The following is a 25,792-nucleotide window of genomic DNA, read 5'->3' on the forward strand; positions in this document are numbered from 1 at the left end:
AGGTAAGCGATCAAGACGGGCTTCGGGATCGGGATTGCTTGCGCTTCCCGTCAATCGCATTCGTTTGCCAGGCCCCTTCTTCTCCCCCCTACTCAGCTAATGCACACCTCTTGGTTGCATGTGCCAGTCGGATGCAGGTGATACAAAAAAGAAAATTCCCTCCGCTCATCATGACAGTCTGGCATTTGCCCCGGACCCGATACATCGCAACCCCAGCACAAATACATAAACCGGCCTCAGCACCGACAGATCAACATTTGCAATAACGGAAGGAAACAATTCTTTTGAGTGAAACCAGTCCTTCATATCAACTGATTAGTTGTATTCTCTTGCAGGAAACATCATGTGGTGAACAGTATTACTGAAGTCGCTCGGGAGATATGTACAATGTACATCCCATCTGCTAGATGGACCGGGTTTAAACTTACATACCCGCCTGATCTTGATCGAGAGAAGGTGAGAGCGATTCTTCCATGCATACAAGGCTGGCCAACGATGAGCTGAAGTCTCGAGCTGAAGGCGTGAAGGTGGATGCTGTTTCTTCAGCCTTGCATTGACGTGGCGACAAACTGCCTATGAATCAAGGCAGCAGCATCGGCTCGACATGCAGTGACAGGCGGTGGTGACCCAACCAACAACTGGAATGAGTGACTGCCAGCTTGTCCTCAAGCGCGACTTCGCCTCACCTACTATGCTAACACCCTAGGACAATTCGCCTCTGATACTTGTTTGACTCCCAGTTCTTTCCTACTCACTTTTCAACTAATCGTGAGGAGGGAACCATACGGCTTACATGCCAGTTTCAGATTGGGCCACCAATCAGTCACATATCACTTTTATTCCAAGACGTGCCATATGCACCCCTCAACCGCCCCTGGTACCCCGCGAAACCAGCCACCCTGCCACAATCACCGGGTGGTTAATTGACGAACAAAGCTACAACGGCGGCTCGCTCCCGGCCCTACCCGCCGCCATCGTAATACTCAATTAAACAACTTCCACTTCCCAGCTCCCGGCTCGCGGGTCACACACAGTACTGCAACACAACACAACCACCACAGACGAAATCGGAAGATGCAGCTCAACCTCCCCCGGCCCTCTGGGGCCCCCTCCTCCTCGTCGTCCTGGCGTCGTCGACCACCCCGACCACCACGGCGGCCCAAGTCCCCAAAAAACGCCATCCTCCTCTCCCAGGTCCAAACCCTCACCCTCCGCGGCGCCGGCGCCCAAACCACCCACCGCCGCGTCCCCGCCATGCCCCAGCTCCAGTGCGTCTCGAAGCCGGCCAACCTGTGCCGCCTGCACGAGATCGACGTCATGCGCTGCACGAACCAGGGGCCCGGCTACGAGACCGAAGACATCCAGTGGTCCTGCACCGCCTCCCTGCCGCCCGAGCTCAAGCTCGGCGGCACCGACGTCATGTGCGAAGGCTACAGCAGCCCCGATGATGATTACGTCCTCAAGGGCAGCTGCGGCGTGCAGTACCGACTCATCCTGACCGCGGAGGGCGAGAGGCGGTATCCGGAGTTGGCGGGTGGTGGAGGACGTAGAGGCGGTGGTGGCGGCGGCGGCAATAATTCGGCGCCGGAGATTTTCGGCATCAATGCGGGCACCTTCATCTTCTGCATGCTCTTCCTCGGCGTGGTGGGCTCGATGATATACCACGCATGGCTTAACGCGTACGGCAACAACAATAACGGAACTGTCCAGCGACGTCCGCGAGGAAGCGGCGGTGGTGGCGGCGGCGGCGGCGGTTGGGGACCAGGTGGCGGTGGTGGCGGTGGACCTCGATTCGACGACAACGACGACCCTCCGCCGCCGTACAGCTCGAAGCGATCATCGTCATCGCAGCAGCAGCAGCAGCAAGGCTGGAGGCCAGGTTTCTGGACAGGTGCAGCGTCGGGCGCCGCTGCAGGGTACTATGCTGGCAGCAGGGGTAACAGCAGTCGACAACAGCCGCCGCCGCAGCGAAACTATGGCTCGGGATATGGTGGCAGTGGCAGCAGTTCCGGTTGGGGCGCCGGTCCGTCATATTCTAGCTCGAGCTCGGCCTCATCCGAGCGACACGAAAGTACAGGATTCGGCGGTACAAGTCGCAGGTAGTGCGGTAGAACATCTTAGAGAAACTGAGCAACAAATTGATGGGCTTAGGTGGATGAACGTTTGCCAACAAATCAAACGATTTATTTGACGAAATCATAAGTCCGATGGATTTCCAAAGCGTGTTCCTTTCACCAGATAATCACATTACCACACTGGACCAATGCAAACGAATTACATCGTACATATATGGTTGTTTGTCAGGTTGTTGTATTCCTACAAAGCAGGTATAGACTGCTTCTCTATCCTATGCGCCCGTAATTCTTCATCGCTTCGATTAAGAGCAAAAGGGGGGTGTGTTACCGCGTCTCAAACGAGTCATTGCGGTATCTCGCCCGCTATCCACCAGCGCGGACCCCTCGAGATATCTGGGCGCTCTTGCTCGACTGCCTCATGAATATTCGTCTCCTCTCAGCGGTCCCTCTCTTTCGCTTCCGCTCCCAAGCCGGGTGGGTATCTGGCATAGTGCAAAATCTTTCCCAAGACACAACACAAGCATCCTCATATGCGTCCGTGTCAGGCAGTGAATTGCCCATCCTTCTCAACACAGAAACGGTCGCTAGGCTCATTATTATGTACAAACACTCATACACATCGGCAGATACTATACAGCACAGGTTTCCCCGATCGTCTCTTGGTCGGACATGGTCCGTGGTATCCGGGCTCACAGATGCACCGTCATAATATCGTTGCGGTCGAAAGCCCTGGCGCAGTTCGGACACTTGCGCATTCGGTTCGTTAAGCGGTCCTCGGTACATTCTTTGCAGAATATATGACCACATTTCGTGAGCACCGTATTCTTGAAGCGGTTTTGGCAAACCGAACAAGTGGCCAGTTGCTAAAAGATTGTTAGTATTCGGAAGCTTCACGGCCAGGGTAGTTTGACTCACTCGTAGCATGTCTTCTTCTTCGGAAGAATTGCTCATGCTCTTGACCTTCCACTTGTCCCGGTCCTTCGATACGTGATCGACCCGCAACTTCATCTTCTCATTCTCCGCCTCGAGCACCGCCGCACGGTCCTTAACCTGCGAGGCGGTGGCGTCTTTGGATTTCGCCAAGGAGGACAGCTCGTTGACCTGGTTCTTCAAGGCATCATAACGACGCAAAGCCTCGTTACTGGATGTTTCGAGTCGCTTACTTTCTGTCATGATGGTTGTGTTGGTCTGCTTCAGGTCCACAAGCTGCTTCTCCATGTTACCCAACAGCGTGCGGTGCTGGGCCTCGTTCTCCTTCAGCTGCGATATGATGTCGGAGCTTTTATTGTTCTGGGCTCGCAGGCGCTTGATCTCCTCCATGTGGATATCCGTATTCTTGCGAGCATCGAAATATTTCTGGTTCGCCTTGGCCTTCTCGGCGATAGCCATAGCCAAGCGTTCTTCCAGCGTATCGAAATCCATGATTTTCTTAGTCGCAAGTCCCTGATACTTCTTGACGGCTGCTGTCATAGCGGGGAGCTCATCATTGATCGACTTGAAGTCCTTCTCCAGTTTCTTGTACTTCTCGCGAAGATCTTCGAGGCTCATCTCTTCAAGGTCCGGACGCGGCGTCATATCCACATCTTCGCTCGGCTGCAGGCGTTGCAATTCTGACTCCAGTGCGGCAATACGATCTTGGTTGGCAGCTACAAGCTCCTTAAAGTGGTTGACGGCTTGGCGCTCCTGATCTCTCTGAGATTTGAGCATTGTCACCTCGCCGTGCAGCTCATCTCGTGCTGACCTTACTCGGGCGAGTGCAGTATCGGATTGCTGTAGCTGGTCCTCCAGCTCGGTCGTCAACATTTGCGCCTCGTCCTCCAGCTTCTTCTTGTACGTTTCACGCTCGACCTTGAGCTTGTGGCTGACTTCCTGGAGCTTCTTGTTTTCCGTGTCCAAGTGGTTGACCTTCTTGACCAAGTCCTCATGCTGATTCTTCAGCAGTTTGTACAGGTCGGTGCGGGAATAGTCTTCATCCGTCAGATTGGTTAGTCTGATTTGGAGGTTGGTGAGCTCCTCCTGGATAGTCTTGTTCTGCGCCTGAACTGCATCCAGCTGTTCCTTTTGCTTCGTAGCCTCGATCTTAGCTTCTTCGAGAGCAAGCTGGAGAGCTTGAGCATTTCCATTCGACTCGCCCGAATTCCCGTTGTCCGCATCTGCGCCTGACGGGCGCGCTGTTGCGCTGGCCATGGCTTGTTGCTCGAGTTTCTGCACTTGTGTACTCTTCACCCTGTCCAGCTTCCGTTCAGCCTTAAGATACCTGAGCGTGGCCGTGTTAAGCTGCTCCGACGTTTCGTCCTTTTCCGAAGCCAGACGGTCGAGTTTGACAAGAAACTCTTTTTGGTTGGCAAGCAAAGTATTAACCTGTGACTCCAGGTTGGTGATATTAGGCGCTACTTGACCACGGGCACCAGAAAGGCGGGAAAACAAGCTGTCCGTTATGGTCTTAATGGCAACTGCTTTATCGTCGAGGTGCGCTTGAAGCGTTTCGATATCCTTAAAAGAAGTATGGGTGGGGAACGGGTGGTCTTCGCCAGTCTGGAAAGGGACCTTGTTCTCAGCCAGCACCGACACTTCTTGGAGAAGTTGTAGCCACCAGGAGTCAACTGCTCGCAGATGGTCATCATGGTGGACTGAGCGCTGTTCCACCTCTTCCAGCCGCGTCTCTAGAGTGCTACATTTGCGTTTGTATTCCAGCATCTGACGGAGTATCGCATCCTTGGTGTATTCCTAATAGTCCCGGTTCTGTCAGCGCTTCCTCCTTTCCATCGTTCCAATGGTGCGACGATTGTCGTGGTATGTCGGGTGAACGGAGGTATCTTGGCAATCAGGAATGGCAGGATGTGTTTCATCAGAGGCAGAACAGATGACAGCGAAGGCTGGGCATCAAGTCTGAAATTGTGAGTATGAATCAGGCCACCATGACAGGGAGCGAAAGTGACAGGCCGTCATTATTGCGATACCGTGCCAACGATGAGATCAGAGCCAACAGGTGGGGAGACGATGCAGTGCTCACGTGTTGGGCAATCACAATGCGGCACAAAAGGTGTACGTAGGTGGTCGAGGGATAGATATGGAAGGAGCAGAGGGAAGATGGCAACATACCTCGATCCAAGCCTCTTCCTTCATGTCGGAATCGTCCTTGGAGTGCTTGCTGCTGCCGTTGACGGCTTGGCGTTTGCTGGGAGGGCCAATGTCGTCGGCGCCGCTCATGGCGGGTCTCTTTCTGTCCTCCATCTTGGCCAGGGAAGACAGAGGTGGAGAGGATTTGGCAGAAGACAGAGGCATAAAGAAAACGGCGAGAAGGGTCGAGTGGAGAACCAGACGGGAGCGTCAAGAAGACAAGGGACGGGGAGGGTGGAAAGATCGATGTCAGAATGTATGGATGCAGTAGTGAGCTGTGTGTTGGTTGTTGTGTTGAGGTTGAAGTCGGAGGAGAAGGAGAAGAAGTGTGTCCAAAGGGCAGGATTGCCCCCGTGACCGAGGGAAATGCGAGGCGGTGGTCGGGAGTGCTGGTCAGCGCGATTCGACCGAGACGGCAGGCAAAGGAGTCGGTAAAAGCAGGAGAGGAAGAAGAATGATCCTTAATCGACTTTAGGGATGATTCGTGACCGCATCGGGCTGGCCAATTCGGTTGGGCTGGGCAGCGCAGACTGGGTGGGAAGGAGAAAAAACAGGAGAGGAAGATGCGGTAGGGCGTAGTGTCTTTCGCAGCAAGAGTAGCCGGGCCTCTGCTGATTAGATGTTCCAGGGAAAAAAGATTGAGTTGAGGATTCAGCCAGCAGGCAATGATTGATTCAAGCCAACAGACCAGAAACTCGGCCAGCCCAGCAGCAGCAGAAGCAGCCCGTCTTTCCATGGTGCCGCTAAACCGTAAGTGGCGACGCCGCGTCCAAGGAGGTCGAGGGGGCCCGTGCCACGCGATTTTATGTGCTGGGGGCCCACTGAAGGCCTGTACTTAGTAGAGAGCGACAGGCGGCGATAGGCTGCACGCTGCAGCAGGCTGGCTTGGCATGGCCTTATCGCCCGCTATCTGCCTGCCCAGAGGGTGACTACGACCGCTGCGAACTTGAACCTACTCCACCAATTCTTTTTACTGTCAATCAATCCAATTCATCCCACCATCCATCCTCGCTGCATTCACTGTCGGTTTGGTTTTCTTTGCCTGCATCTTTTCTGTTACTCATTGCTAGTCTTGGAGAAGAAAACAAAAGCTAGGTTACGTCTCCGATGACCTCTACTACCCACTTGCGGCCTGTCTCCCTCTGTAAGATGTGGTAGCACTTATCGCCTTGGCGACCTACACACACAGACGCAACCAGATCCAGCAACATCCGATTGAACTTCGAGCAAGATGAGTTCCATGCTGAAGAAGAAGTCCGGGCTATCCAAGTTCAAACCGAAAGCCAAGCCCCCTCGAGCCGTAGATCCCCCTTCGACTTCGGCGTCGCAAACGCCCGCAATCACTGAGCCTCCGTCCCAGTCACAGTCCCAGGCTTCCACGCCTGCCCCGCCTTCGGCGACTGCTACAGCCCCTACGGCATCAACCCCAAGTGCTTCCAGCAATGGTGACGCTACACCCACGATACAACCACTTAAGGAGAAGGAGTCCGTATCCAATACTGCCACGACTGCTCCAAGTACGACGTCCACCAAGCCACAGGGACCAGTAACGGCCATTCCAGCGCCTACGAACCCACCTCCCACCGCAGTACCGGAAACAACAACGAACCCGCCTCCGGCTCCCAGAGATCAGCCTACCGAGCCTACAAACACACAGTCAGCGACGAAAACCAATGCATCCATCCCCCCAAGTCGGCTGCGTCTGATGCTGCTGACAAGCAACGGCATGGATCCGTACAATCGGCAGTGCCAGTGCCAGCGCCGAGTCAACCACCGATTACTCCTGCGGTCACTTCCCGAAGTGGCCTTCTGGCTACCCCTGCGCCGGACGGTCTCGCCACGCCAGCTGCAACACTGTCCCAGAGTACCCCGGATCACAGGCCGGGTCTAGCTACTCCAGCACCGGATGGACTCATCACACCGGCTGCGACACAACCTCAGGCGACCACAAAATCCAATGCACCCCCGCAGCCGCAGAAGCTGGTCCTAGTTCTCAGCCGGCAGCCCCGCGACGAAATCTTCCGTCTCCCCTACTCTGCCTATCACAGAGACCATCGCGGCCGCTGCAACTCCTGCTGAAGCCCAACCTGCCGAAGCTGGACCGTCCACAGCAGAACCCAAGAAGAAACGACAGTATAACAAGCGCAAGGCTCCCGTGGAAGGTGGTGAAGAGAATGGCGAAGCTGCGTCGGCCGCCCCGAAGCCAAAGAGGCAACGAAAGAAGAAGGCCGCACCGGAAGCAGGCGCGGAGAATGGCGAAGGTACCCCAGCAGCAGCAGCCCCGAAGCCGCGGCGACAGCGCAAGAGCAATGCAGCTCCGGCGGCCGAAAACGGGGATGCGGCAGCTGCAGATGCTGCTGCATCAGAAGGACCAGTCGGTGCTGCAGCGCCTAAAGGCTTCCGTCGGAAGCGGCGGGAGCCCACGCCCGAAGACGCCGAGAACCAGCAGATCGATCATACCGTGACCAAGATGGCAGATATCACGCGGGATCTCGGTATCGGGAAGAAGTTCAAGCATGCCGACGCTATCCTCGAACGGCAGCGCGAGGCGCGACGGAATGCGCAAATGCGACGGCTGGAGCGGAAACAGCGAGCCAAGGGCCTTCTTCCCGATGTGCCTGAAGGTGGCGGTGAGGACGGCGCCGAAGCTGCAGCCGGAGGCAACGGTGCCGAAGGCGGCACACCCGCCCCGGAAGCCGCCGAGGCCGTGGCGCCCATGGACGGCGGCGGCGTCGAATACGACATCATCGATGGCCAGATCGTCGTGAACCAGAGCTCCCTGACGGTGAACCAGCACGCCGGCCAGGACTTCACCAGTCTCGAGACGGTCGAAGAGGACGAATTCACCAACCTCACGACGTCGGCCTCGTACCTCCGCGCCAACAAGGCCGCTATGGGCGGCACGAACCACTGGTCCGACGAGGAGACGGAGCGGTTCTACCACTACCTCAAGATGTTCGGCACCGACTTCGAGACCATCTCGCACGTCTTCCCCGGCAAGTCCCGGCGGCACATCAAGCTCAAATTCAACCGCGAGGAAAAGGCCCGGCCCAAGCGCGTCAACGCCGCCATCATGGCCCGCGGCGCCAAGAAAGTGGCCATCGACCTCGAGGACTACAAGTCCCAGTGGCGCGGCGAGGAGTGGCAGGAGCCGGATAATATCCGCGCGGACCAGGCGCGCGTCGCGGCCGAGTACGAGGAGCACCTCGAGGAGCTGCGGCAGCAGAGGCGGGAGCTGGGTCTGCTGGATGATGAGGAGCCAGCTGCTGCAGAGGATGCTGCTGCAGAGGGTGGAGAAGGGGCGGCGGCTGGAGAGGAGGGAGCTGTTGATGACGGCACTCAGGGAGAGGAGGAGGGTGTTGCCCCTGCCAGCGTTCCTGTGGCTACTGGAGCGTAGAATACAGATATCGTCCGCCTGTATATCCCACCAGAGCACATACACCCCTTTCTGCGGAACAGACGAACAGACAGCACCGGCCACGAAAAGAAAAGCCTGCAAAACAACTTTTTGATACCCACTTGCGCTTTATATTCCTCTTCTCACTTTTATAAAGCAGGCTACAGTGGCTCGGCGAGAACCAATGCTGTTATTCTCTTCGGCAAACAGCACGGGGAAAGGAGTTAGGAGACCGGACGAAGTAAGAGAATATGGGAGAGAAAGGGGATAAAAAGGGACTTTTACAGCGAGCCTATGACCCAGACCACCCATGCAACCGCAGAGGGATACTACGTTTATAGAAACGGTTCCATGTTTAACAAACATGATGAGAAATATGTAGGGATAGATTAAATGAATCGACATGATCTGCTCATGCCTCCCTTGCATAGCCATACCTTGTTCTATAAATATCGCCGAACATCACATGAAAAGCACAATAGAAGCTGTCCATCTTGGTAGGTTTTGTAGATTCCGCTATGAAGAACTACCATGAGAGGGTTCAATGCAACATCTGCAAATTCCCTTGTTCGTATGTGTCCGTACGCCTGATGCGGAAGAGACCCGTGAAAATCGAAGCCTTGAGCAAAGAAGAAAGTATGGTTTTTCCATCGTCAACTCATCCTCCTTTATCAAGTTTATCGCTGGGATGTCGGGTAGAATTTGACCGCTGTTGTCAAGTCCTGTAGTTGTTTTGTTTCTGGATGAGATAGCTTGCGCTCAGGACAACGCCGAGCCCAAATAGAAACAAAGCACATCAACGATGATATGGACCCTTTCAGAGCAGAAACCCGCTATGTGATAAGCCCATCAATGTTGCATGAACCCGGGCATCGACCAGAAGAGAGGATATCATAAACATCGACGTGAACATTCATAAAGCAATAGAACGAGTATTCAAGCCTTAGTTTTGCGACGGGTCGTCATCCTCGGGCTGGTCGAATAGGAGGTTTGCGGCAAGCTCCTCGTTCTTGTCGCACGCGAAGTAAGCCTGGATGCAAGCCTCTTGGCTGAATCCGAGACGAGTCAACTGTAGATTGGTAAGCATTGACATTAGATGAACCCAAGGTTGTTCTGACTTACTCTCTCAATAGCATCACGCTCCTCCTCCGTTACACTAATAGCCTGAGCACCAGGGGGCAATGCAGCATCATCCTCAGCATCCTCGCCGAGCAGTTGCAGGAACTGGTTCGGATTTTGAGAGATGAGCTGCGCAAGCTGGGGGTTGCCGGCACCGAGTTGCTGGAGAATAGGCTCAAGCATGCCGGGTTGTTGTTGAACAATCTGACGGAGCTGCTGGAACTGCGCGTTGTTTCGCAGGAAGTCTAGGTTGCCAAGATCACGGTTGGCATCACCACCAGCGGCAGCTGCGGCGGGGGCCGCGGCTCCACGGGCGCCAGCACCAGCGGCAGCGCCTCCACGGCCACCGCCCTGAGCCTGGGCAGCGAGATCGAACAGGTTGACGGGAGCACCCTCGTCTCCGGACGGGTCGGCCGAAATGGCACTGGCAATAGCAGCGGCGTCGGCACCAGGGGCGGCAGCCGCCTGACCTTGGGCTTCGGCAGGAGGCTGCTGTCGGGCGGTCTCCGGGATTCCCTATTTCACCTACAGTCAGCCAACTTGTACTCGCGATACCGGTTTGCGGGCAAGACTAACGTTCAAGAGGTATTCGACAGCCCGGTCGGGGTTGTGGAAAGCAGCACGCATGGCCGCATCGATCTGGGCGCGCTCGAAACCCATGGCCTCCATGTTCGCAATGGCGTTCGCGCGTTCAGCACCCATAGCCATAGCATTGGGGTCGTGGGGGCGGCTCCGGCAGCAGCAATAGCGCCGGCCGGGGTCGGGGTCGCAGGCGGAGCGGCGGAGGTAGCATTGGAATGCGAGGGAGCAGCCGGGGCAGCAGGTGTGGCAGCCGGAGCGCGAGCCGGGGTCTCGGGGATGGCACTCGACGAGGCAGCCGGTGCGGCCTTGGGCTAGCTCGGGGGTTAGTATACTGACGCCAGTAATCCGCGATAGCAGAGGTGGCGATAAACGCGGGGCTCGAAGATGCGAAATGCGTGGCGGGGGAGGAGTCATACCTTGTTCACCATGCACACAACGAAGCCCTTCTCCTCGATCTTATACGTCTCGACGGTATCTTCATCCTTGAGGATCTTGCCTTGGGGGATATCAGCTTCTTTCCATGCGATGCCACCACAGCCCGACTCCACGGGCCCGACGTACCAGAGTAAATGAGCTTCTGGGATTTGGGATCCCATCCCTTCTCGTCTGCGATGCGCTGCTTCACGGCAGAGACCTATTGGGGGTTATCACCATGTCAGACCGATACCATGCAGCGCGGGGGGATGATTGGCGCAATGCACTCGAATCTTGTGCGATGTTGGGGAACAGTGGTGGTGGTTGTGGTGGTGGTGGGCTGACGGGGCAGTTCACCAGTGGTGAGGTCGGTGACGTGGGTTGTGACGACATACCAGATCTGTCGGCTCAATTTCGAGCACGAACTTCTGCTGCTTGAGATCCTGCAAAAGCACACAAATAAGACGATTAGCCGCACGAACCAACTAAGTAAAGCAAGCAGGCCCGCGGATGAGGGACGAAAGGGCGCGCGACAAGCAGGCAAACAGCTTTTAGGGCAAGGGATGTTGGGGTTAAATTGCAGGGCTTTCGTTGCGTACGTACCTTGAAAGTGACCTTCATTTTGGGCAACAGTAGTGGTGGCGGCAGAGGTTGTGGTGTTTGTGCGTGCGGGTTGAGTTGTTGTTGGTGGTGTGGTTTTGTCGCTCGTGGGGGGAGGTGGAATTAAGTCGGAGGGAGTGGTTGAAGATGGGAAAGTCTTCGGAATGGTGAAAAGTGATGGGAGATGAATAAGTGAGCTTGCAACCCGGCGGCCGCTCTCCAAAACCTACAGAGGGACCGGCTTTGCCTATGCACTTACTTAACCTAAGCTCCAGTTGAGTGAGGGCAGAGGGAGGAGGCGAGAGGGATGTACCTTATTACGTCTGTCTGGTAGGCGATGTAGGTTACGGATTGTGTGATGAGGCAGAAGCAGAGGCAGAGGCAGAGGCAAGATTATTGAATGCAGCAGGCAAGGCAAAGCAAAGCAACAAAAAGCGAGAGAGCTTGAGGAGAGCAGGCTGCCTTGCAGACAGAGACACACGCCCAAGCTTGTTATGTTTGGAGCAGTTTACTCGGTTTTTTTTTGCCTTTCGCGGGGCTTCTTCTGAGCCAGTGTTGATCATCAATGACTGCTCAATGCTTGGGCAATCGATTAGGCTAGTAGATGCACCTCAGGTAGGCAAGCAAACCAAGTACCCCTCCCATATATTCTACGCCGGCCCGGTACCTTCTAAGGCGGCCAGCCTCCAGTACGGGCTACTGGCGATACGGGAAGCTTCAATGGCGGGCTCAGGTGGGGCACGACCTTGGGAATGGAGCATCATCAACGTAGGCCTCTGGCGCCTAATTCGCTCCCTGTCTGATTAGGTAAGGCAGCCATCAACGGCCTCAGTCAGTCAGTCAATGTTCTGGTGGACACCAGCAGACCATCACAGCAAACACCTTCTCTAAGAGTACGAAGCACGAAGCACGACATATATATTGAGAGACACAGAGGCAACGTCGGCATATGGTCTCCACGAGCTGTCGTGACCCCGGCTGTCCTCCAGTCGTTTCTGGCGGTGCACCAACCTGCTGCGCTTGATGAGCGTCGCCATACTTACTGACTGTTTTGAGACAAACCGGTAGCAGTGAACACATGTATTCAGCCCTCCATCCCATATCATTGCTATATATCGGACTGTATCGGATAATGTAGAAGTGTACGAGTAAGATGATCCTCTCCAACCGCCGTCTAGGTACATCATCGGACGACATTGGCACCTGGCCGACTTCAACCATTGGTGGTGCAGTGTAGTGGTAGCACAACTATCATCATCACATCACGGCATGGCAAAAGGCGGTCCGGAGAGTTGCAGTGTTTGTTTGGGTTTCATGATTTTACTTCTTTATTTAGCTTTTACCACTAGAGAATACGTGGGCTGATGATAAGTCTTCAGGCTTTTGTCCTCCCAGGTTGTAACGCCGCGCTATCGCAAAAATTCCGTGGTATCTCCAACCAAAAAACATCCATCCATGATGATGCCCTCCCCAACATAGAAGTGATGACAAAAAGAAAAAGATGAGTTGCACCCGGAGGGCAGTTGTGTGTATAAACAAGCCACGGTCTTGCTCCCCCCCATGCTCCGCGGGGAGCCCGTGCCATGTATATAAGTCATAAAGGTCGTACGTAATCTTCATTATCAAAGAGGCTTCCGCCTCATCATCTCCCCCATTACTGGGTAATGCCCAGCCCGTTTGGCTCGTCTGTCGGGTCGCGATCGCGAAGCTTCCTAACCTCATATTCGGTCAGGCTTGTCCGCGAGCCCGCGTTCAGAATCCATTCCGGTAGCGGGGGCGTCATCTTGCGCTCCGAGTCAGCAGGCGGGGCGTCGAGCCGCTCGGTGCTTGGTGTGAGGCTTGATGCAATGGATGCAAGGCTTGGTGCCAGGGACTTTTGAAAGCTTTCCCGGCTGTTGGTCCGTGAGAGGGGACTTCGTGCAGAAATCAGACTGCCGCTGCGCATCCGGTCCAGTTTGCTTTCCGATATAACCTTGCCGGCATCCTCAGCCGCATGGATGCTTGTCCCGGGGGTTGCCCTCGGTGGTTCTGGGCTATCGGTGCGGAACAAGGGATGAATGTGAAGCTCACTTGTCGAGGCGTGGGTGGTCAGCATCGGTTGGCGCCGAGCTATGGGACTGTAGGAACGGCTGCGGCGAGCTGCGGGCTTCGGAGGTTCCAGTTCCAACTCCAAAGGCGTACCCGGACTGGGACTGCGGCTTGTCGTGGGGCTGGCTGGGATCGTTTCAAGGAATCGGGGCAGAGGCGGCGAGGTGTCAATGACGGTCTGGCGGTCTTGGGCGTCTACTGCCGAAGTGTCCCATGAGTCGAAGCCAGATCTCTCTTCGACTATACTACTTTGGTAGGCGATGGAGTCCAGCGAAGGAGGGCGTCTTCCAGTCCTAGAAGCCGACGAGAGTAATCGGGTTTTCGATGAGATCGGTCGGACTGCTTGCGAGAAGGAGGAGCGGATAGAGCTCATCGTCTCGGCGGTAGACTTGCCGCCGCTGGACCCGGGTGGGCTTTGGAACTCTGCTGATAGACGCTCCTTGGTCACGGCGGCACGCGGAACAGTCTGGGAGTAGGGGATGGCCTTGACTCGCTTCGACAGTGATAGATGTCCTCCCTCAACCGAATGCATGGAGTTGGATTCCTCATCGCGCAGGTTACCGTTGATGTGATGAACTACAACATACACAAGCTGAGCAGCGAAGGCAAATGCCAGCACAACAGAGCCGCCGGTGAGGAACGAGGTCTCGGGTCCGCCCAGGATGTTGGTCTTGTCGCTGTCTTTGCCCAGAATAACCAAAACGGCAATCGAAGCAGCGGTAGCCGACTTTATCAGCATCAGCCTCAAGGTAAGGCCGAGACGGCTCGGTCTACTCGAGTCAGCTGCCCAGGACTGGCGGAGAGTCTTGTAGAAGAGAGGAATGAGCGAGAGAAAAAGGAGCCCCTCGAGAGCCGATGCCACGCTGGCTGCTATCCGCACAGCCGGTGTTCTCCGGTCGGTATCAGCATTCGCGATGTTCATGAACAGGGTCGCTGCTGTTCCTAATATGGCCGAGACGCCCAACGCGGCTGGGAGTAACCGAGGTACCTTCATGTTGAAAGGTTGGTGATTAGTATGTTAGGGAATTATCTGCAAAAGCCGACGGGCTGTTTCCAGTGTTGCACCTCAGTGCCGGGCACTTGTCGAGTCTGTTATAAGTCGTCTGAGAAATGAGAAACAAATGCAACAGAGTGCGCAAAGGCTCGGGCTTGGTTGGCAAGTAGTGTGCGGCGCCAACACGTTTGAGAACGCGGCAACGGTGAGATATCCAGGTTGCTTGTGTGGCGAAGTGAAGGGTGCCCGTGGGTATATAGACTTGGTGCCAACTTGGGAGTCTGATGCAGGATCAGGAAGCCAAGTATGATGCGCGCAATTTCGAAACTCGGCCAAACAGCAGATGATGAGTCGACGAGGACAGCACTATATGGAGATGACCTTGATAGTAGTTAATCTAGGTCGTCTTCCTCTTGGTAGATAGTCGACACTGCAGAGATCAGTCGGTAGCCGTGAGCGTTAACCAAGGTTTGGTATATATGAGACGCGGTTGATCTGGCAGTGGTCGGGGGTGGGGGTTCCGGATGGTGTCCCGACAGTGTGTGTATTAACCGTTGGCGTTGCTAGCGAAAGCAAAGCCAGGGGGTTGTTGTTGGGAGGTATGTATAAGCGAATGGATAGGAAGGGTTAACAACCAGATTGTTCGGAAACGAATGACAGAAGCCCAGTAGTGGCCGCAGGAACAGGCCCCGTTGGGATATAAGAGCAAGAAAAGAGCGAGAGTAGCGGGTGGTTGCCACGAGAGCAGAGAATGCAATGCGGGTTGGTGGGCGAGAGTGTATAAAAGAATGCGTGTGGCCGTCCGTGTCAAGGCCGGGTGGGTTTAATCGAGGCTATGGAAGTGGGTAGGCTCGTCGCAGACAGGGAGGGGGCTGTTGGAAACTGCCTGCTTCTGCTTCCCCGGCCACGGCCTGGTAATTTTGGGTGGGCTTTGGGATGTGTGTTGTTTGCTGATGAGGTGCGACGACGACGCGTTCCTCCTCTTGTTCCTGGCCTGGGATTGGGGTCAAATACAACACCACGCGATGGCCAGAGATCCTGGTCCCGGCAGCCAGTAGGATTGCCAGGATTTCTCGGACCAGGGTCGTGATAGGCCGCACTGGAGCAGAAGCAAATCCTGGATTCGGGTCGGCTAGGCTCCTAGGGATTCTGGCCAGGCTTGTCTAACGGGCTGGGTTGCTTCTTGCGAGAGCCCTCGAGCCCTCTGCCTGTAAGCCTGTGAGCACTGAGAGAGGCTAGCCCGACGAGCAGGGGAAGGAGAAGGGATGCTGGGATGTTGCTGGGATGCTGGGATGCCGGGATACCAGGATGCTAGGATGTGGCCCTTCTTGCCTAATTCGTCCAGTGGATACCCAAGTCCAAGGTTGTTGTGTTCCTGGGTTCAGATCTTTCGATCGGCCTGCCTGCCTGCCTCACTTGTTCTTTTCTGGGTCGCCGAAGAAAACCAGGTCGCGACTGCCGGTGATGCTGGGCTGTTTCGGTGGACAAATATCGAGCCGACGACAACGCCCGGGATCGATCGAATATAAGTGAGACACCGAGGCTTGGACTTCTTTTCGACGGCAATACAAAACAAATCTCAGCTCCGACACACTATCGCCGTTGATCTCTGGATTGTCCGGCTCGTTGATTGGCCGGTCGATTGCTGGATTGGTAATTGGACCCTTCTGTCTCGGTTTGACCAGGGTCGTGTGATTTTGGCTATGCCTTCAATGCTGTATACCGGTATACCGAAGAACACACAAGAACGGGGCTACCGAACCGGCTGAGCACTGCAAAGCGCGGGTAGAAAAAGAATGACGATGTTGAAAATGAGAGACAGAATGACGCAAGTCAACAATAGTAGGCAGAGAGCGAGAGAGGGATCACGGCACTGAGGAAACAAGAGAGAGAGAGAGAGAAAATCTCGCAATCCTGCCCACTAGGGCTTCGGAGGGAGGAGTCTTCGGCTCCTATTATAAACAAAAACAACCTCCTTTCACCGTCATATCAGGTACATATGGGACCAAGTCGCTCTGCAGCTGGAGTCCACTGTCCAGGCCAGAAGAAGAAGGTTATCGAGTACCTTCTCGAGCCCCGTGCTTTTTTTCAGCTCGCGGTAGATGTACCTGGTGTCACGAGAAATTATTATAGGGATCCAGTGGGCCCCACCATCTGGACCGGCCAGTCTCAACCCGTTCCAATGAGCAGCGAGAAGCGCACCGGGAGGGAACTGGGGACGGTATACCCGTTGGCCGCTGCGCTGTTCGTCGTCGCAGGGTGAAAATGACGGACGGGGGGCTTGGAGAGTCATTGCGCCGCCGCAAGAGGTGCTGTAGTAAGTAGGGATAGTAGGTCTGTAGAGTTGGGCAGTAATAGGAGCTGCACCACCTAGATCTCTAGCTACACGCATCGCCATCCACCCATCCATCCATGTAGGGGATCAGACAAGCCCGAGCTGGCCTGTTGAAGATAATTGTAATTGTGCGTGTATCATGTAGGCAGAAGCCAAGGGCTGAAAGGGCCCAGTGAAGCTGTACCTTGCAGCTGGGTGGCATCTCTGCCCCTTGCAGCTGCCGTTGAAGGTTCGCCAATGAAGCGTCGACCAGTACCGACGTTGTACCCCCCTGGCCTCTCTCCCGCCTGGGGTATACAAGGCCAGAAACCCGCCCTTCTTTTTTTTTTCTAATATTTCCTTCTTCCACCTTCCGTCAAGCGTACAGGACAGAGTTATCCCGCACACGTAATCACCATGTGGCTTCATCTCCGGGCGATTGGCTTGCGGCCCCGCAGGGAGATCTTGCTTCTTGGTCGGGTTCTTCCAAGATTTTGTTTACGGTAGGCATGATGGCATCATTTCGAAAGGGAATATGCCACATCTGAGCAAGCTTTTCCCGCTGCGTGGAGCTGCCCCCGGTACAAACATAGTCGCTTTCGTACTCGTTCGTAAATAGCTCCCTGCTGGGAGACGAGGGGGAAAAAAGGGTTTGCGAGCTTGGGAGCCTAGGGAAGGGAGCTATTTTGCCGGAGGCTTCGGAGACGGCGACATGGCAGCTGACGGAACGCTCAGATTGGCTCAGAGATGGGTTTCAACATATTGCGCCGGTTGTGCGACGGTGTCGACGCCTCGTTCCCCGTACTTTTACTCCCAGCAAGAGGATGTGTGTGTACCTGGATAGATAAATTTAGTTTTTGGTGGTCTGGTTGCTTCATCGCCCTGGGCCGAGATTTCATCACATCCTTTCCTGTCTTAGCCTAGCGAGAGACATGGGGTCCCTGAAAAGTCCAGTCCGAGAGAGACAAGATGTGCAGTTTCGTTGCCTGGATCGATCTCGACGACGATATCGTTGGAGTTTCATGAGCAGCAGTGCTTGGTAGTAAACAGAAACACAGCCGAGAGCCAAGATGGAAAAAGTTTGGTGAGATCTGCCGTTCCTCATGATTCATTGGACGGTTTCGAGCTGTTCTATAGGATGTTTTAGGTTTCTTGTTCAATGTTCTTCTGTATTCTGACTGGCCGGACGACGTTGCAGTCCAGCGCAGGGCTAGTCGCAATAGTTCTCCCGTTTACACCTTCTCTTTGTCTCATGGTCGGACGAGCTGCCCGCGCACGTTTTTGGTCGTCTGAGACAACGGTGCGGGAGGAATTGCTTGCAGTAGATTCGAAGTCAGAGTTGCAATTCCATTTTTGATCGGCACTTATTGTCCAGGTGTGTGTGGCTCCTTTCCTAATATTTGTTTCCTTTCTTTTTTCCCCTTCCAGTATGCTGGTCCTCGGTTCCTATAACCGTAAGCCGTTGCTAATTGGATCAACGCAGCACCGCCACCCTTGTCCTTAACTGACGAGAAAACCCCATCCTTCAAATCAAATTCCAGCGTCCAACGACGACGCCAGTCAGTAGGTAGCACAGCAGTAGTAGTTGGCTTCTAGTGCCCTCATTTCGTCTCAGCTCCTACAGTACCTACTGCACACTTAATCGTAGTCTTAAAGGTAGATAGAATCGGCCACGATTTTCTGAACTTGAACTTGAACTTGAAACCAAGGGCCATCCTGGAGAAAAAGGACAGCCAACTCCCGGCAACTGACGTCGAACTTCTTCATAGCGCATGGCCAATGTGCGCGGGATGCCTCGTGTAGCGCACTGGAGGCGATCATATGTCGATATTGCATACACTATGCGTGCATGGAAAGCAGACCCGTATTGCTCTGGCGACAAGATTGATCACGGCCCAAATAAATGGTAGCTGCTCCCCGACTACCTAGATGATCGAATCGATCACTCACGTTACGAAGCTCCCGAAGATCGCGAGCAATCGAATGCGCTGCTGGGTCAAATCAAAATGTACCTCCTAGGTTAACGTACTACTACCATCTCACGACGAGGCGAACACCTGGAAAGGTAGCTGGGGGGCCGGGGGTGTCGTTTTTTCATGCTCTCGGATGCTGCCAGGCCACGCGCAGACCCAGTCGGTGACAGCGGCATGGGGGGTCTCGCATTGCTTTTCCTGGTGTCTTAGATGAACGAGCCCCCAGGTAAACAGCTGCCACACAGATTATGCGCGCTCCAGGTTACAATACGCAGCACCAGCCATTTCCGAACAACCCCCCTCATACCCCTCCTGCCCTCCCCCTCCCTCCCCTTTTTGCGCCGGGCCGCCAGGTCAGAACGACTAATCACTTGTCACTCTCAGCTGGGCCGTTGATGAGATATTCCTGCAGCGAAGCGAGCTTCGACCTTCCAGAGGACCTAGACCTTGCGGGCGGCTGTCTAACTGAGGCTCTACCTTGCTCTACCTTGGAAATTGAGAGTCCGTGGGGGGGGTATATGTCGCCAAGTTGCGCATATGTGCCTTGATTCCAATGCAACTCTAAATTCCCAACGGCTCCGTCGACGTTGCATTCCACCAGCACGTTTCCGCGAGCAGACTACTCGTTCGGTCTCTAGTCCGCGTTTCGACGTTTCTTCTGAACTTTCTCTGGTGTTTCGGCGGAGTTAGCTAGCAGTAGATCACATCGACGACGGATTGCCGTTGTGGTATCGGCAAAAACAAACCAAAAAAGAAGGATCTCGGGATGAAAGAGCAAGAACAGGTGAATCGTCCATCTAATAATACGATTCTGCGCAGATCAGACGCAAATCAAGCAACGCAATCTCAGCACATGGTGAGGTTCACTCTCTTTTCATCTCTATCTGCTGCCGCTTGTGACATGTTGAGTAGACGAGGTCCAGCCATGGTCAGCCCATCCCAGGGCGAGGTGCACACGATGCCTTGGAAGATGCAGGCTGATGGGCGCCCCAAATGCAGCCACCCACCGACCGACCCCTCACTGCCTGTCAAATGTCATGAAGTTCTTCCCAGTTTTTGGGGGGGGTTGGCATGTGTAGCCCAAAGCAAAGCCCTCGTCCCCTACGTCCCCTCCATCTAATGCAGCCTCCACCTCTGTGCGCATACGAGCGAGCGAGTTAGTTCGACACGAGCATGCGTATGTGTGTGTGCGTTCGTTCCTGTCCACCGCCCACTGACTGCCCACTCTCTAACCCACGCTGCCACGCTGCCACGCACTGCGGTTTTTGCGTACCTGCATAAGCTCAGGCACTTTCTCGAGCCTCCGTCTCCTTTGGGCCAGTTTGTGACTCGGAGATTTGACGATGGGCTCCACCGGCCCCCATCTTTTGCAATTGCAAGAAAGAACCGTGAGCCGTCACCGTTCCTAGCGGGCCTTTGGCCAGAGACCAGACGGCGAGAACGGGCTAGCAGGCAGGACAGCCAACCTTGGCACCGTCGGTATTCTCCGCTCGCGACTCCTCTCTTCTTATTATTAGCAAAGGGCTAACTCATCACACCGACCGGGCCAGTTTCATGCTGTTCCCTAGTCGACTGCCCTTTTTTGCGCGTCTCGGCGTGTGGTACATAGGTAGGTAAGTAAGTAGGCATCAACAATACTTTGGTTCTGGTTTCGGCCTTTGGAGCAACGGATGGATGGCCCCCGTTCGCCCACATACCTAACCAAAAGCCGGCCGACACGAGCGTAGAAGCAGAAGAAGAAGCACGCTGAGGTCTGAAAAGGCTGTCAATCTCCTGCGTTGGCCAATCACACGCCAGCTCCGTATGCAACTGCACCGATATTAGTAAAACCTGCATACGCAGCAATAAAGTCTTCACTATCGTAAAATGCAAGTACGCGCATGCATGCAGGTACCAGAAGAACCGATGGCGCCGGTCGTCATGTCACAGCTGCATACGACCACATTGATTATACAGAGTAGGCCCGTCTGATCATGTCGTCAGCCAGCTCGGTCAGTCGGCCTGTCGATGGAATGCTGCTGCCCGTCCCTTGCTTGTAGATAGATAGTCTTGGTCTCTGTCTTACACAAAGTCTCGGACGACGCCCAGCCAATGACGGCTCTCTTGGCCACCTGGATTCGGAGATTTTGTTTACCTTCAACGCTGAGAAGAAGCAACAGCCGCATCGTAAATAGTCTATATGCACCACACATCTAGCTGGAGGGGAATATTGGCCTTTCTGCATCTCATTGGCTTCGTTTTTCTGCTCTTGCTTTTACTCCTCGCCCCTTACTCTCAGCTACTGGCTAGTTGTGGTGGCGTGCGCAAGCGTAACGTCAACAGATAGGCGGCTGTAGATCTGGATGTTGGTTGTAAGTCTGTCTTTTCGCACGCTCGGCCTAATATTCTTGCAGGATGCCGAAGGCTACGCTACCCTACAAGGAGCAATCAACGTCATCTTGGATCGTAGCACTGCAACCGGGGACTTTTCCCCCAAAGTCCTGTGAGGGGCATCTCCAAATTTACAAGCAATAGTCCTTGGTAGAGTAAGCTTAAAAAGTTCCTAGGGCAGGAATCTGGAGCAGTCATTCCGGCAATGGGTGGCAGCAATGGAACAACAGCCAGGTATCGGCGAGAATAGTTGGCAGCAATTGAATAGCAGAAACTGTGTCGGCCGTCAAAGCCGTATGATGAAAGCATCCGGAACAGCAAAAGCTGCATGTATGTGTGGAGTGTTGCCGATTTGCTCGTAATCAATCCCATTCGCCGACTTACATGCATGGATCTTAGCCAGAATGGTATGTCAATTCCAATCCAAGGTCTCTGATTGCTGGAATTCCGTCGCTCCCAAGAGGCTCAACCAGACTTCAACATCCGCCTCCGCACTCAGCGGCCAATATATAGTATGCGGGGTAGATCATCAGGTCTCGTGTGAAGGCTCTCGGTACACGCCTGAGCGGGCAGGGCGATGCTCGTCATATATAAGTATGGTATATAAAGGCATTCGGATAGTGAGTGCAATAGTAGACACGTGATAGCGCCTGATGCAGATTATTGCCTTGTAATGTCTACGTTGGACTTGACCATGCGGCTCTTCTCGGCCTTCGTCTTCCTATACGGACTCATCCTCGGAGCTGCGGCAACCTCGAATAATTTGACGGACCGGGTGACGTGGGATAGATACAGTCTGAGTGTCAATGGTAACCGAACTTACATCTAGTCAGTGCTCACTGCCCTAGAACTACATATGAAAATGTGGTTCATGATGTGTCGCTGTGATACTGACGATGCCGGACCGAAAGCTCAGCTGAATTCCACTACCAACGACTTCCGGTTCCGGAACTATGGCCAGTGAGTAAATACTTGAGTAGACCGCTCTGGCCCTTGTCACACAGATATCATATTTAACCAGCCCACAGGACATCTTCCAAAAGTTCAAAGCGAATGGGTTCAACACCATCAGGTACTCACTCGCCTACTCGTACCCGAAATCAAGAGCTGCAGCAGCTGAAGACCCGACTGACCAATAAACACCCAGCGTCTACTTCTTCTGGTCGTACCACAGCGCCGCCGAGGGGGTCTACGACTTCGAGGCCCCGGGCAAGGACGTACAGCGCCTCTTTGACGACGCCAAAGAGGCAGGGCTCTGGGTCATCGCCCGAGCTGGGCCGTATTGTAATGTGAGGAGAGCTGAACTTATTCTTCCTGCTCCCTCTTGTCTCGGATTTTCTGAATGGAACGATATCAGATTACACGAGCATTTTTGTACTTCACGTGATTACTGATCTATGCGGGCAGGCCGAGACAAACGGCGGCGGCCTCGCGCTCTGGGGTAGCGACGGCAGCTTGGGTAATATCCGCACCGGCGACGAGACGTACCACCAAGCCTGGCTGCCATGGATCACCAAGATCGGGAGCATCATCGCAGCGAACCAGATCACCGAGGGCGGAGTACGTTCCTTCTTCCTAGCATCCCATCGTTGCCCTTTAGTCTCACTTACACCAGACCGAAACCCTGACTAACCCCCAAAAGCCCATAATCCTGAACCAGATCGAGAACGAATACCAACAGCCCGGCACACCGCACACCCCCGACGCGACCCAAGTAACCCACATGCAGCAGATCGAGGCCGCCTTTCGGGCCGCGGGCGTGGTCGTCCCCTTCACGCACAACGAAAGGGGATGCGGTCGCAGTCGTGGTCGCGCGACTACCAGGACGTCGGCGGCGCCGTCGACGTCTACGGGCTCGACAGCTACCCGGGCGGGCTATCTGTGGGTTCTTTCTCTTATCCCCCTTTCCCTCCAGTAACTTAACTGGGGGCAACGAGGCTTTCTGGGTAGACTGTGAGAAGTGTCCTGCTAATATGATCAACCAAAGTGCACGAATCCGAACACGGGCTTCAACGTCGTCCGGACCTACCACCAGTGGTTCCAGAACTACTCCTTCACGCAGCCCGAGTACCTGCCCGAGTTCGAGGGCGGCTGGTTCTCGAACTGGGGGAGCGATACATTCTATGATGAGGTTTGTAGTCCCTAGACATCTGTTTTTTGTCTTGTCTGCGTACAAGGTAGCACGAGAGATTTGGGTTTATGAGCTCTTAACTGACAATCGGGGACTTGGTTAATGATAGTGTGCAACGGAACACGACCCAGCGTTCGCAGACGTTTACTACAAGAATAACGTATGTATATCTCAAATCCTATTGGCCCTGGTCATATAGACGAAAGACTGACACGATGGTAACAGATTGGCCAAAGAGTCACTCTGCACAACATATACATGGCATACGGCGGTACAAACTGGGGCCAATGTAAGAAGAGTCCAGCTCTCTCTCTCTCTCTCGTGCTGCGCATATACACTGACCCGGGCACACATGAAGCCGCTGCACCCCAAGTCTACACCAGCTACGACTACAGCGCCCCTCTACGAGAGACGCGGCAACAGGGGGACAAGCTCTTCCAGACCAAGCTCATCGGGCTGTTCACGCGGGTATCGCCTGATCTCCTGAAGACCGACATGATCGGGAACGGAACTGGCTATCGAGTAGGACGGAACATTATGATCCTTCCCCCTTTTTCTGTGTTCTTTTGTGTGGCATGACTAATAAATAACCCGACAGGTCTCCTCGACCTCAGTCTACAGCTGGGTCTTGAAGAACCCCGACACCGGCGCCGGATTCCACGTGGTCCAGCAAAACAAGACGCCCTCGCGCGAGAACATCTCGTTCTCAGTTGACCTCGACACCAGCGCAGGGCCCATTACTATTCCCAAGGTCGAGCTCGGCGGACGGCAGAGCAAGATCCTGGTGAGCGACTACGCATTCGGTCGCCATGCCCTGCTGTACTGCTCGGCAGATATCGCGGCCTACGGCGTCTTCGGTGACGATGTCGATGTCCTCGTACTCTACCTCAAAGAAGGGCAGACCGGCCATTTCGCTTTCAAAGAGGATGAACCATTGACCTACGATGCCTACAGTAATAGTGCCTTCTCCACTGATACGAAGACAGCGGGAGCGGGTAAGAATGCATTCACGTACACGCAAGCTGCCGGGACGACGGCCGTCCGGTTTTCCAACGGGGTCCTGGTATACTTGCTCGACCAGCCTACAGCGTGGCGGTTCTGGGCGCCGGCAACGACGTCCAATCCGGCCGTGATGCCCCATGAGCAGATCTTCGTGCTCGGGCCCTACCTGGCCAGAAGCGCATCCGTCCAGGGGAACGAGCTCCGGATCGACGGCGACAGTGACGTCGCCACAACCGTGGAAGCGTACACGGGAACACCCATTGACGCCATTGTCTGGAACGGCCAGAGCGTGGCCGCCGTCAAGACGGACTACGGTTCCTACAAGATCAACATCACTGGCGCGGAGTCTAAGGAGACCAACCTCCCAAAGCTAGCGAATTGGCGGTCGGCAGACTCGCTACCCGAGGCCCAATCTGAGTACGATGACTCGCGATGGACCGTGTGCAATAAGACTTCGACGCTGAGTCCCTCGGCCCCAGAGACCCTGCCGGTCCTCTTCTCGTCCGACTACGGCTACTACGCCGGGGCGAAAGTGTACCGGGGCTACTTCGACGGGACCAACAGCACGACGACCTCCGTCTATATCTCGGCGTCCGGCGGTCTCGGTTTCGGCTGGAACGCTTGGCTGAACGGGGAGCTCGTCGGGGGCCACCCGGGAAATGGCAGCCTCACGAGCACCAGCGCTACATTGGCGCTTCCTCGCGCTGCGCTGAAGGCCGAGAACAACGTGCTGACCGTCGTGGTCGATTACCATGGTCACGACCAGGCGTCGACGGCCAAGGGCGTCCTGAACCCTCGCGGTCTCCTCGGCGCATACCTCTTGCCTGTCGGGACCAAGCAGAACACCGGGTTTAAGCTGTGGAAGATCCAAGGCAATGCCGGTGGCAGTGCGAACATTGACGCCGTCCGCGGTCCAATGAACGAAGGAGGCCTGTACGCCGAGAGACTCGGGTGGCATCTCCCTGGGTTCGACACTGCAAATTTCAACGATTCCAGCCCTTCGCAGGAGCTCGCTGGATCAGGCATCCAATTCTATGTGACGGATTTCGAGCTGAACCTCGACGAGGATCTCGACGCGCTCCTTGGTGTTGAGCTATCGGCACCTGCTGGAACAGTGGCGCGGGTCATGTTCTGGGTCAACGGGTACCAGTATGGAAAGTATGTGCCTCATATTGGCCCCCAGACGGTGTTTCCCATCCCTCCAGGCGTTGTCAACAACCGAGGCAACAACACATTGGCGGTCAGCCTATGGGCGCAGACCAGCGCGGGAGCCAAGCTGGACGATGTCAAGCTGGTCAGTTATGGGCAGTACCAGACGAGCTTCAAGTTCGCACGAGATTGGAGCCACTTGCAGCCGGGATGGGCGGATAGGAGCAGCTATGCCTAGCAGCCATCCGCGAAGGTCCCACGCCTCTCGCCCTGTCTATAGAGCAAAAACCCGTGGCACGACATGTGCTCGATTGAACCCAACATATCCTGTTGTAACCTCATCTTGATTGCCCCAATTGCAGGTGTGAGCTCACGGATTTGCCTCAGAGTTGCCTTAGAAGCAGACTGAGTCAATGAGTTGTCGTTGCCATCAGGCTTGTGGCCAGCAAACAGTCATAGCCAGA

At 54.9% G+C, this 25,792-nt stretch overlaps 7 protein-coding genes across 7 annotated transcripts; 3 read left to right on the forward strand and 4 right to left on the reverse strand.

The window, feature by feature from the left end:
* Nucleotides 1-1,074: 1,074 nt before the first annotated feature.
* On the forward strand, nucleotides 1,075-2,103 carry PG997_005163 (uncharacterized protein; the record flags this gene model as incomplete). The annotated part of the gene is made up of 1 exon (XM_066809478.1): nucleotides 1,075-2,103. The coding sequence occupies one exon, from the start codon at nucleotides 1,075-1,077 to the stop codon at nucleotides 2,101-2,103; it is 1,029 nt and encodes a 342-aa protein (XP_066673096.1).
* A 661-nt stretch (nucleotides 2,104-2,764) lies between these two features.
* Nucleotides 2,765-5,309, reverse strand: PG997_005164 (uncharacterized protein; the record flags this gene model as incomplete). Its single annotated transcript, XM_066809479.1, has 3 exons — nucleotides 2,765-2,938; nucleotides 2,991-4,802; nucleotides 5,178-5,309. The coding sequence occupies 3 exons, from the start codon at nucleotides 5,307-5,309 to the stop codon at nucleotides 2,765-2,767; spliced, it is 2,118 nt and encodes a 705-aa protein (XP_066673097.1).
* A 977-nt stretch (nucleotides 5,310-6,286) lies between these two features.
* Nucleotides 6,287-6,752, reverse strand: PG997_005165 (uncharacterized protein; the record flags this gene model as incomplete). Its single annotated transcript, XM_066809480.1, has 2 exons — nucleotides 6,287-6,337; nucleotides 6,387-6,752. The coding sequence occupies 2 exons, from the start codon at nucleotides 6,750-6,752 to the stop codon at nucleotides 6,287-6,289; spliced, it is 417 nt and encodes a 138-aa protein (XP_066673098.1).
* A 169-nt stretch (nucleotides 6,753-6,921) lies between these two features.
* On the forward strand, nucleotides 6,922-8,592 carry PG997_005166 (myb-like dna-binding domain-containing protein; the record flags this gene model as incomplete). The annotated part of the gene is made up of 2 exons (XM_066809481.1): nucleotides 6,922-7,059; nucleotides 7,186-8,592. 2 exons carry the CDS (start codon nucleotides 6,922-6,924, stop codon nucleotides 8,590-8,592), a joined length of 1,545 nt encoding a protein of 514 aa, XP_066673099.1.
* A 943-nt stretch (nucleotides 8,593-9,535) lies between these two features.
* Nucleotides 9,536-11,328, reverse strand: PG997_005167 (nucleotide excision repair protein RAD23; the record flags this gene model as incomplete). Its single annotated transcript, XM_066809482.1, has 7 exons — nucleotides 9,536-9,661; nucleotides 9,715-10,227; nucleotides 10,288-10,608; nucleotides 10,710-10,789; nucleotides 10,855-10,927; nucleotides 11,103-11,192; nucleotides 11,311-11,328. The coding sequence occupies 7 exons, from the start codon at nucleotides 11,326-11,328 to the stop codon at nucleotides 9,536-9,538; spliced, it is 1,221 nt and encodes a 406-aa protein (XP_066673100.1).
* A 1,633-nt stretch (nucleotides 11,329-12,961) lies between these two features.
* Nucleotides 12,962-14,389, reverse strand: PG997_005168 (uncharacterized protein; the record flags this gene model as incomplete). The annotated part of the gene is made up of 1 exon (XM_066809483.1): nucleotides 12,962-14,389. One exon carries the CDS (start codon nucleotides 14,387-14,389, stop codon nucleotides 12,962-12,964), a length of 1,428 nt encoding a protein of 475 aa, XP_066673101.1.
* A 7,351-nt stretch (nucleotides 14,390-21,740) lies between these two features.
* On the forward strand, nucleotides 21,741-25,566 carry PG997_005169 (uncharacterized protein; the record flags this gene model as incomplete). The annotated part of the gene is made up of 10 exons (XM_066809484.1): nucleotides 21,741-21,821; nucleotides 21,876-22,006; nucleotides 22,068-22,118; nucleotides 22,194-22,335; nucleotides 22,454-22,606; nucleotides 22,662-22,931; nucleotides 23,034-23,177; nucleotides 23,287-23,337; nucleotides 23,403-23,699; nucleotides 23,776-25,566. The coding sequence occupies 10 exons, from the start codon at nucleotides 21,741-21,743 to the stop codon at nucleotides 25,564-25,566; spliced, it is 3,111 nt and encodes a 1,036-aa protein (XP_066673102.1).
* Nucleotides 25,567-25,792: the final 226 nt, after the last annotated feature.

This window comes from Apiospora hydei, assembly GCF_038363865.1.
Source record: "Apiospora hydei strain CBS 114990 chromosome Unknown utg000004l_segment0_segment0, whole genome shotgun sequence".
Classification (NCBI taxonomy): Eukaryota; Fungi; Ascomycota; class Sordariomycetes; order Amphisphaeriales; family Apiosporaceae; genus Apiospora; species Apiospora hydei.